The following is a 16,475-nucleotide window of genomic DNA, read 5'->3' on the forward strand; positions in this document are numbered from 1 at the left end:
GAACATAAGGGAAGGGAAGCAAAAATTATATATAAACAGAGAGGGGGACAAAACATAAGAGACTCTTAAATATAGAGAACAAACAGAGGGTTACTGGAGGGGTTGTGGGAGGGGGAATGGGCTAAATGGGTAAGAGGCATTAAGGAATTTACTCCTGAAATCATTGTTGCACTATATGCTAACTAACTTGGATGTAAATTAAAAATAAATAAATTAAAAATACATACATACATACATACATAAAATCTCTCAATGTAGAAAACAGTGCTACATCAGGCAGGAAAACAAATGAGCTATGATCGTTATGCCTTCCCACAGCCTTGCAACAGTTCACGTCTTCACACACAGCTGAGGGGACAGGACTAGGTCATCACTGATCAGATTAAACACTGAAGCCTGCCCCATCCCCCAATATGCCTTCCCTAGTCCTTTCTTTGGGCTAAGTTTTCCTGCTACTCCATTCCCCCTACACTTAAATACCCAGCAGAAAGATGACTGGTCACTCACCCAATGCATGGATTGGTCTGGTACCTCGGTGCTGTGTAGGAGAAAGGGGAGATGTTCTTGTCTACAAAAGACCCGAACCCCAACCGGAAGTTGCTGGTGAGCTTCCTCATCTCCTCAGCCAGCTTGGTGCCCAGGTTTCGGATGCTGTCCAAGTCATCCTTCATGGACAGGGAGAGGTCCATCAGGTAGTACAAGTCCACAGGGTAATCCTCCACCTGTCGAACCTGCAGCTGGAAGGTAGTCTTATCGCCTGTGCCAACAGAGAGGCCATGCAATTAGAGGTCATCCAACTCACTGGGAGCTGAAGGGATGGATTTTACTTTCAAAGCTGGTCCCCCTCTTACTTTTCTTTAGTGACCACATGCCTCTCAAAAGAAATATTGTTCTTAAAAAAAAAAAGAAGAAGAAGAAAAATTTTTCTTGGAAGAAGAATAACTGAAGGGAATATGGTGTTGAGGGTGAAGTTCTAGGTTCTCCTTCCAAATACTTCGCTCGGCATTTTTGAGGAAACTCCTTAACAACAAGTCTCCCCAGTGGTGTTCTGTTTTGTCAACAAAAGGACTCTTGGGCAGTTGGTGGATAATGGACCAGACAATTCCATGGACACAGATTAGGTGAGAGTTAACCCACCAACCCGCACCAACTTCAGGGAAAGGAGAAGCCAAGGTGGGAATGTGGCCAGGAGGAGACTGCCAAGGTGTGTATGAAACAGAAAACAGGGAAGAAATAAACAAGAGGAGGTACGGGAATGAGTAAGAACTGAGGGCAAAGGGAGAGAGGTATAAGGCAAGCGAGAGTGGGGACACACTGTCACTTAAAATACACCCAAAGGGCAAAAACATTTTTTGCTTGTGCCATGTCTCCTATTTCTACTTTCCTAGGCATTTATGGGCAACAGTATTTAGTTCTTGGGCATATTTGACATTTTGGGATATCATAGACACAAATTATTATCATTAGAAATTATATGTACAGGGGTGCCTGGGTGGCTCAGTTGGTTGAGCATCCAACTCTTGACTTTGGCTCAGGTCATGATCCCAGGGTCATGGGATCAAGCCCCTTGCCAGGCTCCATTCTGGGCACAGAGCCTGCTTGAGATTCTCTGTCTCTCCCTCTGCCCCTCTCCCCTGTTCATGTGCTCTCTTGCACTCACTGTCTCTAAAGTAAAAAGAAAAAAAAAATAAGAAGTTATATGTATAAAAATACAGGAAGACAGATTCTAAATTTTAGCACCATCAAAACAAAGGGGGGGGAAGAAAAGAAAGAAAGAAAGAAAACACTACTAGATTTGTCTACCAGCTACAAGAAAAAGAAAATAATTCTTGGTTGTAAAATAAGAGTCAGAGACAGAGGAAAGAGGAATTAATTCAGAGAAAATGAACAAAGAGAAAAGCCAGTGTCTGGGAGGTGTGGCCATCTGCAATGTCACCTCCCAGGGTTTACAGAAACACCCAAGTCAGTGCAGCAACCAGGGGACCCATGCCAGGATAATTATCCCGCATCATTTCATAGGCTCTAAAAACACATCATTTAGAAGCGACTTCAAGAGGCAATCATACCAAGTAATTCTATCTGTCCTTGAGCTTATTAGTTTTTCAGAGGCACCAAGATGTCCTTGAACTCTCTAGGTAGGATTGCTGCACACACACATTTGAAATCTGGACATACTCATGTATTCAGAAGAGCACAGTGAGGCTGGCCTCTCCTGCCCACAGAGTCCACACCTGGTGGTGGCAGTCACCTCTCAGAGAAGCTGGTCTCCCTGAACGCGCCCAATCTCGTCTGATCTCAGAAGCTAAGCAGGGTCGGGCCTGGTTAGTACTTGGATGGGAGAGAAGCTGGTCTCCCATCTCGAGCTGACAACCAGCAAGCTGAAGCCTTCTTGAACTTGGAGGATAGGGACCCCAATCCCATGTGCTCCTTCTCCTTCTCCCACCCCAGACAAGTCGCATTATATTAACTAGACCATGCAGATTCAGATGACCGAAAGATTTCAATCCAAGTTCCAGCTCGGTCCCTCAACTAGGGGAGCAACCTGAGCCTGTGTCCTTAGATCAACAATGGAAATAATAACAGCACAGCACTGATTAAGCCTATGAAGCGCTCATTTGAAGAGCAGTGTTTGGTAAGCAGTAATGCCTGCACAAATGAAGTATAATTATTATAATTACTATTTTTTGCCTGAGTGACAGCACTGAGCCTGCTTCCCGGGACTTGTCTTTGCGTGTCCTGTCCTTGCCTCCTCAAGACTGATGCAGTTTGGGTTGTCTGTTCATAGGAGCCTATTTTTAAAAACCATCAGAGTCTGACTCAAGCTGAGGAATGTTGGAGATTTCTTCCAGAATGAATTCTAGACTGCTGTAATGTCTGCCTCTGGCTCCCATCAGGCAGACAGAGCAGGTCCCTGCTCTGAGCCCCTCCCAGCCCTGGATGCCACATCACAGTGGGGGAGGGGCAGGAGGGAAGAGAACTTGGGGGAAGGGAGAACCTCCTTGGTCTTTGTGTGGGCAGACCACAGACCCCAAATGGGCAGAGCCTATAATCATGTCTGCTCTGTCCAATCCCATGACCTCTTGGCAGAGTCTTCTACATTTTCTGTCCACCTGTGCCCTTCCCCCCAACTTCCCAACTACATCTTCTTTTATCCAGAATCCACTTCTACCTTTCTGTGGATTATGAGTAATGAACAGATTGAGGACTTTAGGACCAGAGAGCGATGAACAGGCTTGGACTTGGGAGGCACCCCTGGGAGGGAAGAGGGCACCAGATTTGGAGAGCGAGAGCTGGGTTAAAATCCAGACCTTGTCACCCAGAACCTGGAAGACTTCAGTCTCCTCTAAATTTGCTCCTCAGTTTCTGAATCAGTAAAATGGGAGGATGTTAATTACTGTGGGGATCAAAGGACACAATGTATCCTAACACCACACAAATGCTTGTACACAAGGAAAACCTCCCCTGGGTTCCCCCAAAAGTCAGTTATTAAAGCAATTTCTGTGGCACCTGGGTGGCTCAGTCGGTTAAGCATCCGACTTCAGCTCAGGTCACGATCTCACGGTCCGTGAGTTCGAGCCCTGCATCGGGCTCTGGGCTGATGGCTCAGAGCCTGGAGCCTGCTTTGGATTCTGTGTCTCCCGCTCTCTCTGCCCCTCCCCCATTCATGCTCTGTCTCTCTCTGTCTCAAAAATAAATAAACGTTAAAAAAATAAATAAATAAATAAAATAAAGCAATTTCCCCTAAGGACAAAAAGGGAGATAGAAAATTCTGCCAGGAACTTAATTGTGAACGGCTCTAGCCTTGGGTATTAAATTTTAACTCCACATTTTTCAGGCATGAAAGCAAAAAGACAAACAAGGTAGGATATACACATTTGTGTGCATTAAGGTGCTATCTACTCTGAAGTCAGAAATCTCTTTGGCATCATATTCTGAGGGAAACTGATTACTTTAAAAAGCACACATGGGGGGCTGCAAATATTAAAAAGAAGTATTTCTCCCAGTTTTCCAAAAACTGAAGGGTATAAGAAAGAGGGTAGTATGATTAGGGTTCAGAATGAGGGTTTACTGCTATGTCAACTCCACCTGATTTTTTTTTAATTAATTAATTTATTTATTTATTTTAATGTTTATTCATTTTTGAGAGACAGAGAGAGAGAGACAGAGAGCAAGCAGGGGGTGGGGGGAGAGAGAGAGAGAGAGAGGGAGACACAATCCAAAGCAGGCTCCAGGCTCTGAGCTGTCGGCACAGAGCCCGACACAGGACTCGAACCCACGAACTATGAGATCATGACCTGAGCTGAAGTCAGAAGTTTAACCTACTGAGCCCCACTATACCTGATTTTAAATGCCACAAACTCCTGAGGGGGCCTTGGCAATATTGGGATGTCCCATCAGCAGATTTTGGAAGGAAGGACATTCCTGGACCAATTCTCAGCGTGAGTGCTAAGTGTGGGAGTTAAGCAGCCATGCACTAGCTCCCCTACAAGCAAGGCCTTCGAGGTCAGCCGACTGAAGGAGAGGCCACTGCCACGTGCAGAGAGAAAGTCTGGGACCGATTTTCCATCTTTGGGCACACTTCCAGAACCATGCAAACTTAGATACACTCTGGCAATACATCCAACCACACAGCTCTGCACCACCGGAGACCTGTCACTTCCATGCATCCAGCAGAGCCCTTATCAACTTCACCATGAGCACTCCATCAGTGCCCGCTTCTGGAGACACCATCCCAGCCCACATGCCCCCCTGCCCCACTTCAGGTCAGACCACTACAAGCTCGTCATTCCCTGTGGCTTTACCCCTCCTCTCTGGGGCCATTCCACAGGACCCCCATTTCACCAGCAGCAGGATCAAACAAATGGGACAAAGCACACCCCCCAAAACAGCCAGGCACCTCGCACCTGCCCTGCAAGCAGGCCCTCTCATGTCCTGGTTTTTCCCATTTCCAAAGTTCCCAGCTCTGGCGGTGCTTTGCACAAAATGCCTGCCTCTTGCTCAGGTTCCCCCACTGTAGTCAAGTATCAACCACCTGCTTCAAATATACTTTCACAGTTTGTTTTCTCTCTGCTGCCCCTTCAATAAGAAGTGGAGAGGGGCGCCTGGGTGGCGCAGTCGGTTAAGCGTCCGACTTCAGCCAGGTCACGATCTCGCGGTCCGTGAGTTCGAGCCCCGCGTCAGGCTCTGGGCCGATGGCTCGGAGCCTGGAGCCTGTTTCCGATTCTGTGTCTCCCTCTCTCTCTGCCCCTCCCCCGTTCATGCTCTGTCTCTCTCTGTCCCAAAAATAAATAAAAAACAAAAAAAAAAAGAAGTGGAGACAGTGAAGGTAGGGATTCCACCAAGAATCCCTGGTGTGTTTAAGATCGATTTTTGTTCAAACATTCAGACAAAGCAGTATTCCAACCGACAGAGATGCATGCCATCCCCAAATGAATGTAAGTAGTTTTTGATTCCCCAGAAATACCCTTCTGTGCCAAAAATTGAAAGAAAGAAGGGACACCTTAAAATCAGGTATATTGCAAACAGGACCTACAGGGAATTAGGGCCCAGGTGCATACCTCAGGACTCTCATCTAGCTCTTCTGTTTACTGTAGCCGAAGGTAATTAGCATCCAAGAATGAAATCCAGACATGGAGCAAAAGAATTGCTTCCCTGGTCAAGGACAAGGCTGGTGTGCTGCAACCCACCCCACTCCTCAGCACAGAATTCTGACTCTTGACAGATGGAACCCAGGAAGGCACCACATGAAGACACAGTTGGCCTCTACAGTGTCCACCCCCGAGCACTAGGGCTTGGCATCCCTAGTGTCCTTGAAAATAACCTTGTCTTGGTCCATTTGGGCTTACAAGTACCATAGACTGGATGGCTTTTAAACAACAGAAATTTCTCTCTCACAGTCCTGAAGCCTTCAAGTCCAAGATCAACATGCCAGCACGGTTGAGTTCTGGTGAGAATCCTCTTCTGGGATGCAGACTGCTGACTTCTTGCTGTTTCCTCACATGGCAGAAGGAACAGGGAGCCCTCTGCAGTCTTTTATAAATTCAAAGCAGTAATACCAATCACGAGGGCTCTGTCCTCATGCCTTAATCACTTCCCAAGGCCCTAACACCTCCTGATACAATCACATTGGGGGTTAGATTTCAATTTATAAATGTTGGGGGCAGGGCACCTGGGTAGCTCAGTCGGTTAAAAGTCTGACTCTTGGTTTCGGCTCAGGTCATGATCTCATGATTCATGAGTTTAAGCCCCGCCATCGGGCTTTGTGCAGACAGCACAGAACCTGGTTGGGATTCTCTCTGTGCCCCTCCCCTGTTTGTGTTCTCTGTCTCTGTCTCTGTCTCTCTCAAAATGAATAAACTTAAAAATAAAAATAAATAAATAAACTTTGGAGGGAGGCCACAAACATTCCATCCATAGCCAACCTCTTATCTACCCACCATGAAGTCTTTCTTAGTCTTTTTAATAAAGTATATACTCTGTCATTCTGGGTGGCAGAAGCAATCCGTAAGTCAGGTAACTGGCATCCCCAAAGTAGAACCTGGGAGGAGGGGAAAAAAGCACAGACACAGACTGGCAGGAAACCCATCTCAAAAGCAACCAATCACCTGTAGTTTAGTTAATAGTGCTGTACCAATGTCAGTTTCCTAGTTTCAATAATGTACTTTGGTTATGTAACATGTTATCAGGGAACACTAGGAAGGGTATAAAAAACTCTATTACTTTTGCAACTTCTTGTGAACCTAAAATTATTTCAAAATAAAACACACGAAAAAACAAACTACTGGTCAATGAGCTAAAGGATCGAGGCAAATGATGACTTAAGTAAATCCCTTCTAACTGCCCCAGTGCTTCAACCTACCTATGGCCTTTTATTCACCATTTCAATAACCTTTATTCCAAAGTTTACATCCTTTGTTAAGAATTTTTTAAGGTTGTTATCCTCACATACAGTTTCCAGGACTGAAAACAAAATGGAAAACATGATCCTGTGTTTATACAAACTCTTGCTTAAAGTTGGCAGTTCCTCAAAAAGTTAAACACAGAATTACCATATGACCCACAAATTCTTCTCCTAGCAATGTACTCAAGATTACTGAAAACACATGTCCAAACAAAAACTTGTGCATGAATTTTTACAGTAGCATTAGTCATGACTGCCCCAAAGTGAAAACAGCCCCAGTATTCATCAGCTAAAATGTGGTATATCTATACAGACCCAATGGAATATTATCTGGCCATGAAAAGGAAGGAAGGAAGTGATAAATGCTACAACATCGATGAATCTTGAAGATATTTTGCAAAGTGAAAAAAGCCAGACATAAAATGCCATATACCATATGATTTATATATAATGTCCAGAATAGGGACACCTGGGTGACTCTGTTGGTTGAGTGTCCCACTCTTGATTTCAGCTCAGGTCATGATTCCAGGGTCATGGGATTCAGCCCTGCATCAGACGCAGTGCTGAGCGTAGGAGCCTACTTAGGATTCTCTCTCTCTCCCTTTGCCCTCTGTCCCCAACTCATGCTCTTTCTCTCTCTCCAAATTAAAAAAAAAAAAAAGAAAGAAAGAAAGAAAGAAAGAGAGAAAGAAAGAGAACAATGTCCAGAATAAGCAAAAACATAGAAATAGGAAGTAGATTGGAGGCTGCCAGGACCTACGTGGCAGGGAGGGAAAAGATAAGGAGGGTATGTTAATGCATATAGGGTTTCTTTTTGAGGTAAGGAAAGTATTCTGGAATGAGACAGTGGTGATGGTTGCACAATGTTGCAAATATACTACAAACCACTGAATTATACACTTTAAAAAAAATTTTTTTAAATGTTTTTTATTTTTGAAAGAAAGACAGAGCATGAGCCGGGGAGGGGTAGAGAGAGAGGGAGACACAGAATCTGAAGCAGGCTCCAGGCTCTGAGCTGTCAGCACAGAGCCCGACGCAGGCTCGAATCCACAAACCATGAGATCATGACCTGAGCCTAAGTCAGACACTTAACCGATTGAGACACCCAGGCACTCCTGAATTGTATACTTTAAAATGGTGACTTGGGCACCCAGCTGGTTCACTCAGAAAAGTGTGCAACTCTTGATATCAGGGTTGTGAGTTCAAGCCCCCTGTTAGGTGTACAGATTATTTAAAAAACCAAATACGCTTAAAAAAATTATTTAAAAACATAAAAATAAGATAATAAAATTGTGACTTCTACAGTATGGGAATCACGTTTGAAAGAAAGAAAGAAAGAAAGAAAGAAAGAAAGAAAGAAAGAAAGAAAGAAAGAAAGAAAAGGAAGGAAAGAAAGAAAGAAAGAAAGAAAGAAAGAAAAAGAAAGAAAGAAAGAAAGAAAGAAAGAAAGAAAGAAAGAAAGAAAGAAAAGCAAAACAAAAAGTTCTGTATAGAGGGAAATTTTCCTTTCTTTTCCCCAGGCTTCCCCTGGAACAACAACTCACGCATACTATACCAAGGCTTGCCTTCGATTAGTCTGGTATAAGGCTGGCAAAGGGTTACACTTCACTCAGCAAATATCTATGTGAGGGAGGAGACAAAAAAGCATTTCTAAAAATAAATAATGGAAAAAATCACTATATCTCAAGGGCTTCTCCAGAGTCAGGGGGTGATTAACTTAGGTTAACTATGCACTTGGTAAACTGAATGTTGCTGACTACAACATAGCATTCTCTACCTCCCCCAAATAAATAAATATCTGGGGCCTGCCTGTCCTTCTCTTTAAAAATATTAAAATGTTCAAGATTTTAAGAGGCTTCATTGGCTTCAGGTGTTTCTACATTTCATAAATATATTTACAAGGTTCTAGACCTTTAGGAATTCATATTTTCATAGGATCTCCTCCAAGTGTTCATCTCTATAGACAAACATCCTCACAGTTTGGGCATACCTTAACTGGGCAGCCAGTCCCTCCATCACCTTGACCTCCCAGAAATGGGCTCTCCATCACCACATACACAATCAGAGCCCATCCACAGCACCCACAAAATGATTTTGTCTTGAAAAAAGGATCGGGGCACCTGGATGGCTCAGTCAGTTGAGCGTCCAACTCTTGGTTTCGGCTTGGGTCATGATCTCATGGTTCGTGGGTTCGAGCCCCACGGTGGGCTCTGTGCTGACAGTGCATGGAGCCTGTTTGGTATTCTGTCTGTCTCTGTCCCTCCCTTGCTTGCTCTCTGTGTCTCTCTCAAAATAAATAAAGTTTGGGGCCCCTGGGTGGCTCAGTCGTTTAAGTGTCTGACTTCGGCTCAGATCATAATCTCGCAGTTTGTGACTTCAAGCCTGCATCGAGCTCTGTAATGACAGCTCAGGGCCTGGAGCCTGCTTCAAATTCTGTGTCTCCTCTCTCTGCCCCTCCCCCACTTGTGCTCTGTCTCTCTCTCTCTCTCTCTCAAAAATAAATAAATGTAAAAAAATTTTTTTAAATAAAAAAATAAAGTTTAAAAAAATTAAAAAATAAAAATAAACAAAAAAATAGAAAAAGGATCACGCTTTCCATTTTATTTCCAACACCAGAAACTGTATCACAATGCTTAGCATGAGATGAGACTCTACCCAGACTGCTAACATCAGTAACCTCAACTAACCCCAGCACTAATCCCTGGCGATCCAGCAGGGCCCCATACACCCTTTTTTTGTTCATTTCTGAGACAGTTCAGTAGGCAAAATAATGCATTTCTTAAATATGTGATGACTTGGAATTCTAACAACAAGCATATTAGAATAAGACTGACTTCTTTCTTCTTTAACTGAGCATACATTGTGCTTTGTGCATAAATCAGTGCTGTGCATAAATATACTGCCAAGAAAACTTTGCACAAGGAGGCTACCTTCACTCAAATCACTTCTTTAACTCCTCTTTGAGAGCTGTTGAAAAGCCAGTCGGTAAGTCAAGTCATACAACAGTTTCTCTGCCTCACAGTCATACCTTAACTCTGATTTTAAGAAGTAGAATTAAAACTATAACATCTCTGGCTTTGTGTGACTTCCAACTCCTTCCTAAACTAAATCTACCCTGAAGAATAAGGATTTGCCACCTTGAAGGAAAATACTTCTTAGAAAACCATGGGCTCTGAGAGCAATTCTAAATGACAAGTTGCAAAAATATAAGTTAAAAACCTCCCTTGTTGGTGACCCTGAAACTATAAACTGGTTTGGAGGTACAGATTTTGTTCTTTGTTAATTACTGAAGACAGTACATGATTATAAATACATTATAAGTATATGAAAAATATGAACACATGAATAGAGACAGGATCTAGTAAAAATGAAAAATAATATTGCATTAAAGTAGATTTTTCAAGAATTTCCTTTAAGTTACTGTTATACTATAATTAAATAAAAAAGAAGACACATCATTCACATTAACGGCCAGCCACTTTACCCTACACAATGTTCTAATATCTTAATAGTCTACCACAATTCCTACATCCCCTTCTGGGTCACAGCCCCTGACCCTGAGCCTGTCTTCACATAAGGAGATGAGTTATTTTAACCCAGAGCACATCACCAAATAGCTACCCACATAAAGGCTCAGCTGACTCTTCTCTACGCTGGCACACAGCTCTGCCAGAGCTCCCTTCCTTCTCTCTCTCAGCATGGTATCTCACCAAACAAAAAGCCTAAGTGTCACTTACAGTGGACTCATAAAAATAGCAACCTCAACTAATCCCCACACTAATTCCTGTGATCTGGTAGTTTGTGCCCCTCTAAGTAGCAGAGCCACATACACCCTTATTTTGTTTCGTATTTCCAAGACCATTCAAGAGGCAGAACAAAACAATTCTTAACCATAGGATGTCAGTAGCAAGAGCAAGCATAGCTAAATGCTTATGATAGCGGTGCTGGGCTAAAACCAATTCTGAGACACGGAGAGTCACTATTCAAACCCAGACCTGACCGACTCCAGAATTGACACCTTTGGCCACTACTCTTTGAAAATAATGCTAATTTTAGGGGCGGCTGGGTGGCTCAGTTGGTTAAGCCTCCGACTTCGGCTCAGGTCATGATCTCATGGTTTACGGGTTCGAGCCCCGTGTCAGGCTCTGTGCTGACAGCTCGGAGCCTGGAGCCTGCTTCAGATTTTATGTCTCCTTCTCTCTCTGCCCCTCCCCCCCTCACACTCTGTCTCTCTCTCCTTCAAAAATAAACAAACATCAAAAAAAATTTTCTAAGGGGCACCTGGGTGGCTCAGTCGGTTGAGGGACTGACTTCGGCTCAGGTCATGATCTCACAGTTTGTGGGTTCAAGCCCCGCGTCGAGCTCTATGCTGTGACAGCTCAGAGCCTGGAGCCTGCTTCTGATTCTGTGTCTCTCTCTCTCTCTGCCCCTCCCCCACTCATGCTCTGTCTCTCTCTGTCTCAGAAATAAACATTAAAAAAAAAAATTTTTTTTTAAAGAAAATAATGCTGATTTTAACTTTTTAAAATGTATTTAGGGGCGCCTGGGTGGCTCAGTCGGCTAAGCATCCAACAGCAGTTCAAGTCATGATCTCATGGTTTGTGGGTTCGAGCCCCGCGTCAGGCTCTGTGCTGACAGCTCAGAGCCGGGAGCCTGCTTCAGATTCTGTATCTCCCTCTCTCTCTGCCCCTGCCCCACTTGTGCCACCCACCTCAAAAATAAATAAACACAAAAAAAATTTTTTAGGTGTATCTACACAAAAAGTCTCATTTGTGACAAAGACCTTGAGATGCTAAGGAAAGGGCTAACCTGTCCATGCCCTCTGAGCTAGGGACAGAACCAGAGCTGGAACCCGGGACGGCCAACCACATCCATGATTCTTGCCACTGGCTCCAAGCAACTCTGAGGTCTATATAAACCCTCTGGAAATAGTTATTGCCAATGGTTTTTTAGGCAATGACATAGAAGAAAAGACTAAAACTCAAAGGAATTTGGAAATAAGCTATCTTCTCTTGATAATGTGGTATTTCCTAATTTAGACACATGCATATCTACTCTTTGACATCATAACAATTCTAATATGTAGAATAATATATAACAAAAGTGATGAACTAGAAAAAAACAGCAGTTTTACAGTCACAAAGACCTGGAGCTGACTCAGAGACCATTTCTAAGTGGGAGACCTTGAGTGGGTCGCTCTTCATGTGTAAAATGGTATTAGCTACCTTAGAGTCGGCCAGGTATTCAGCACACAGCAGGTATGCAAAATCTGTTAGTTTCTTCACATCACCATCAATTCTAGGGATTGCAGGGGCTCTAGGGTTGTAAGACAAAACACCTCTACTCTGAAAGTCTGTCCCTTCAGAATGCCATGGACTCAAATGGAATTTGCTGACAAGAAAACATACTCTTTCCTGGAAGCAGCACTTTCCTGAGAAACTTGCATTCACTAGGGAGTAAACCGGCCAGTATCCTCCCATAAAATGCAATAATGCTATTTATAATAGCTGAAAAGTGGAAGCAACTCGAGTGTCCACGGATGGATGAACAGACAAACAATGCAGCATACATGTATGAGGGAGTTTCAACCAGCCTTAAAAAGGAAGCAGATTCTGACACCTGCTACAACATGGATGAACCCTGAAGACATTTTCTGGGTAAAACAAGCCTGACTCAGAAGGAAAACTACCGTATGAGTCTACTTATATGGGGCACCTAGAGGAGCACCTACAGTGGTGGCTTCCAGGGGCGAGAGTGAGGGTACAATTGAGAATTCATGTTTAATGGGCAGTGTTTCAGGTTGGAGTAATGAAAAGTTCTGGAAACGGATGGTGGTGCTACTTAGACAACTTGGTGCATGAATGTACTTAATGCCACTGAACTATATACTTTAAAATGGCTAAAATGCTAAATTTTCTGCAATTAAAAAAACAGCAAAGCTACCCATCTGTCCACGGGGGCCTTGGACTCTGCTTCCTGGGGTCTGGGCCACACCTTGCCATTTCCCTCTATCAGCTCTGCTCTCAGCCTGCCCGGGCCGGGTTTCTCATTATTAACACGTCCCATCCGTCCCATCCGAGGGCACTCACCGGGCCGCAGGCTCAGGGCAACCTGCTGGGGCGTCATCTGAATGACATCCGAACTCGTGGGACTGGAGCCCTTGCTGCTGAGAGGCAGGCTTCGCAGGACCCGGGTGCTGCTGGCTGGGCTCTCAAACTCGCCTCCGCAGCCGTTTTTGACCAGGTTTGCCTCCAAGTCACACCGGGAGGTGACTGAGCGCAGGCTGCCGAAGTCCTAGGTGCAGAGACAGAGGAGGAGAGAGCACACGGTGGTCAGGCTGTCTTTCCAGAGCACCTCAGGTGGTAGACCCATCACCATCTCGTGGACCTGAAACCCTCTGCACTCCATTTTTATCGTCTGAAAGCGGTAAAAGTGATAGCATAGACCCCAATATGCCTCACCGAGGATTACAAGAGTTAATTAAAGTACTGGATATGACAGCACTTTGTAAACTGTAAATGCATAATGAAACTGTTTCATTTCACTGTTCCTTTAATGGTCAAAATTCTCCTGAAAAAATGCATGTGTCTACATGATTAGCGGGGGGGAAGTAACTGGTCAGTTACACAACTGAAAAATTTTGAAAGATGCTATATAAGTGGACAAGTAGTCATTCAGGCAATGAAGAGTTAACTTTTGAGCCATCCACTCATCTACTGTGCAGGACCTGTACATTCTGCGCAGTCATTCTGTTAGACAACATGGCAACGAACACGGTGCCCTTTGACCCAGCAGTCCACTCCTAGGAATTTATCACAAGAAATCAATCAGAAGGGGAAACTCTGTAAGAAGATATATACTGCAGCGTTATTTAGAATAGCATGATCTTATAAACCTAAATCCCCAAATGATAAGAAAAACATGGTATATGATCTCCATACACAGTCATTCAAAACTATGAAGACTAAATCAGAAAATAAAATCATATCTGCATTGGGATTCAAAACTAAAGTTTTTTTTAATTAAGGGTAGTTGAGGCATTAGAGTGACTAAAATTATATTTTATATTATCTTTACTGTTATTTGAATAATAAACAAGAAAGGTACTTTCTTTTCTTTTTGTTAAAAAATTTTTTAATGTTTGTTTATTTTTGAGAGAGAGAGAGAGTGTGAGCGGGCAAGGGATAGAAAGAGAAGGGGACACAGAATCCAAAGCAGGCTCCAGGCTCTGAGCTGTCAACACAGAGTCCGATGCAGGGCTCGAGCTCATGAACCATGAGATCATGACCTGAGCTGAAGACAGACGCTTAACTGACTGAGCCACCCAGGCGCCCTGACACTTTCTTTTCTTAAGCTGGATTTAGGAGAAGGTTGTGTATCAGACTGACCCAACCTTATCTGGGCATCAGGAGTTTAGGCCACTCACTTTAAAATGAAATAATATACTCTGTTATAAAATATGGTACTTATAAGTATTCATCATTTTGCAGTAAGGGGATTTTCAACAGCAAAGTAAACCCAAGATTCTCTCTGAACATCCTTTCACTGATGGATGTAGAAAATAAGATCACCTCCACCAGCTGGCTGAATGCCAGTACTCCATTAGATAATCCTTGTAATAGCTAGAGGAGTTACAATGCTGATCTCTTCCCCTCCCCTCTGTAACATTTTGTCAGAAAGCCTCAGATGATTCAAGTGTCCTGACTGCTGTGTTAGGAGCCAGACTGCTGGGAGAAGCACAGACACTCAGAGGACTCGCCGTTCATCATGGTCCAGGATGTCCTAGGACTAGCCAATGCCTATTAGAGCCTTCACAAGGTTCAAGACCAAGAAGTCAAGAACAATTTGCAGTGTTTTTATATAAGTAAAACCAGATGTGTTGTTCTGGGCCTCTGTGATTTTGTTGGTGTTTTTTGTTTCATAATTGATTTTTTTTTTTTTTTTTTTTGTATATTGAACCCCTGGGATCTTGCCTGTCAACCTCAGGGCTGGTATTGTAAGTGGCTCCAGACACTTGTGGAACAGGTGAGAAAAATAATTATTCCAGCTAAAACTAATTATCCTTGAAATTATACAGGATTTCAAAGCTAGGCTTTCCAAACTGGGTTCCACATGGCCAAGTTCGGCTCTGATGTAGACATTCTAATGAAGCAGTACAAAAGCACAGGGATGGGGGAAGGGAGAGGTCTGCAGTCCTGAGCTGTCTGCAGCGGAGGTCTAATTGGCTGTCCAGAGCTGGAAGGGCTCAGGGGCTCGCCTGCTCAGAGCCTACTTGGCGAGAATTTCTGAACTTCTTGCTGACATACTAGGCCTTGCTGCCAGCTCCTCCAATTCTGACGAGCTGGTCGTGCTTGGCCCAGTTCTGATTGTCAAGGTACACCGTCTTGAGCTGTCCAGGGCAAAACTCTGCCATCAGGTTGGCAATGAAAGCATCTTTGGTGTCCCCAGAGTGACAGGGAGCCCTGACATCCCTCCCATTGGTCTGGAGCAGCTTGCAGTCTAAAACAGACTAGGTTACAGAGCCAACGTGCTTCCTGCAGGAGGTGGTTGCATGATTCCTAGTCCATAGCCTTGGCGATTCATTTCAGCTTGGCCATCGAGATCATGCCCTACAGCCCAGACACCAGCATTAGCAGTGAACTTCACCCAAGCTTCCTAGTCATCCTGCTCAGAAGATTTTTGACAGACACTACTGGTCCTTGATGGAGAACTTGTACAGGGCCACCTGCTGGCCAGGGAAGATGCACCTGCTAGGATCATCAGCCGACTTAGAGTCCAGGTCATCCTTCCTAGACCTGACGGCCACACCCGTGCCAAGTACAGCCTTCTCTGTGTGTCTGGCTTTAACAACGGTACTCTAGCGGCTCTGAGGCCTCTTTAATCTCTAGGATGTTAGGAGCAACGCTCTCTTCATTCCCCTCACTGGTAGCAGCTTATGTCTCCTTAATAATATTCTTCGAGGTTGTGGTAAACCTTCACTACAATGCACGTGGCTTCCCGGAAGTTTGCTGTGCAGCCAAGGGAGGGCCACTGACCTTTGTATTGTCACCTGGTTGCCAGTATGAGAACTACCAATGACCATATTAAAACCGCAACTCATGGGGCAGCTGGCTGGCTCAGCTGGTGGAGCATGTGACTCTTGATCTAGGGATCGTGAGTTCAAGCTCCACATTGAGGCTTGCTATAGAGCTTACTATAAAAACAAAACAAAACAAAACTCTCAAGGTGACTTCAGTAGTGCCAACCAAGTCAGAAATGGGACACTACAGAGAGCCCCCTTCTCAGCACACAGCCAGGGACACCCTACAACGGCACCTACACCAAATTTAGACTTAGTCTCAGTGACCTCCACCTCTATCATCAGTTTGTCAACCTTCTCCTATTTCACAAAGTTCAGTGTCTTGTTATTTGGGGCAGGCCCAATGGTTTCACTGATGTGTTCAACAGCCTTTGAGACATCTTTACCTATTATTTGAGCCTTGTCATTGTCCCAGGGCTCTAAGGCCTCAAGGACACCACCTGAGGCACCTCTAAGCTTAGCAGGTCTGAAGCACCTTTTAAGAGTAAGGCAGCT

The 16,475-nt window shown here is 44.2% G+C and overlaps 1 protein-coding gene across 1 annotated transcript in view; it reads right to left on the reverse strand.

The window, feature by feature from the left end:
• ITGB5 (integrin subunit beta 5) overlaps positions 1-16,475 on the reverse strand; it is a 121,443-nt gene that overhangs the window by 86,706 nt on the left and 18,262 nt on the right. Inside the window, exons 3-4 of the mRNA XM_060639734.3 lie at positions 12,991-13,195; positions 508-757 (exon numbers count right to left, since the gene is read on the reverse strand). Coding sequence (XP_060495717.2) covers positions 508-757; positions 12,991-13,195 — 455 coding nt within the window. The remainder of the gene's footprint in view (positions 1-507; positions 758-12,990; positions 13,196-16,475) is intronic.

The sequence above is a fragment of the Panthera onca genome, chromosome C2 (assembly GCF_046562875.1).
Source record: "Panthera onca isolate mPanOnc1 chromosome C2, mPanOnc1 haplotype 2, whole genome shotgun sequence".
Lineage (NCBI taxonomy): Eukaryota > Metazoa > Chordata > Mammalia > Carnivora > Felidae > Panthera > Panthera onca.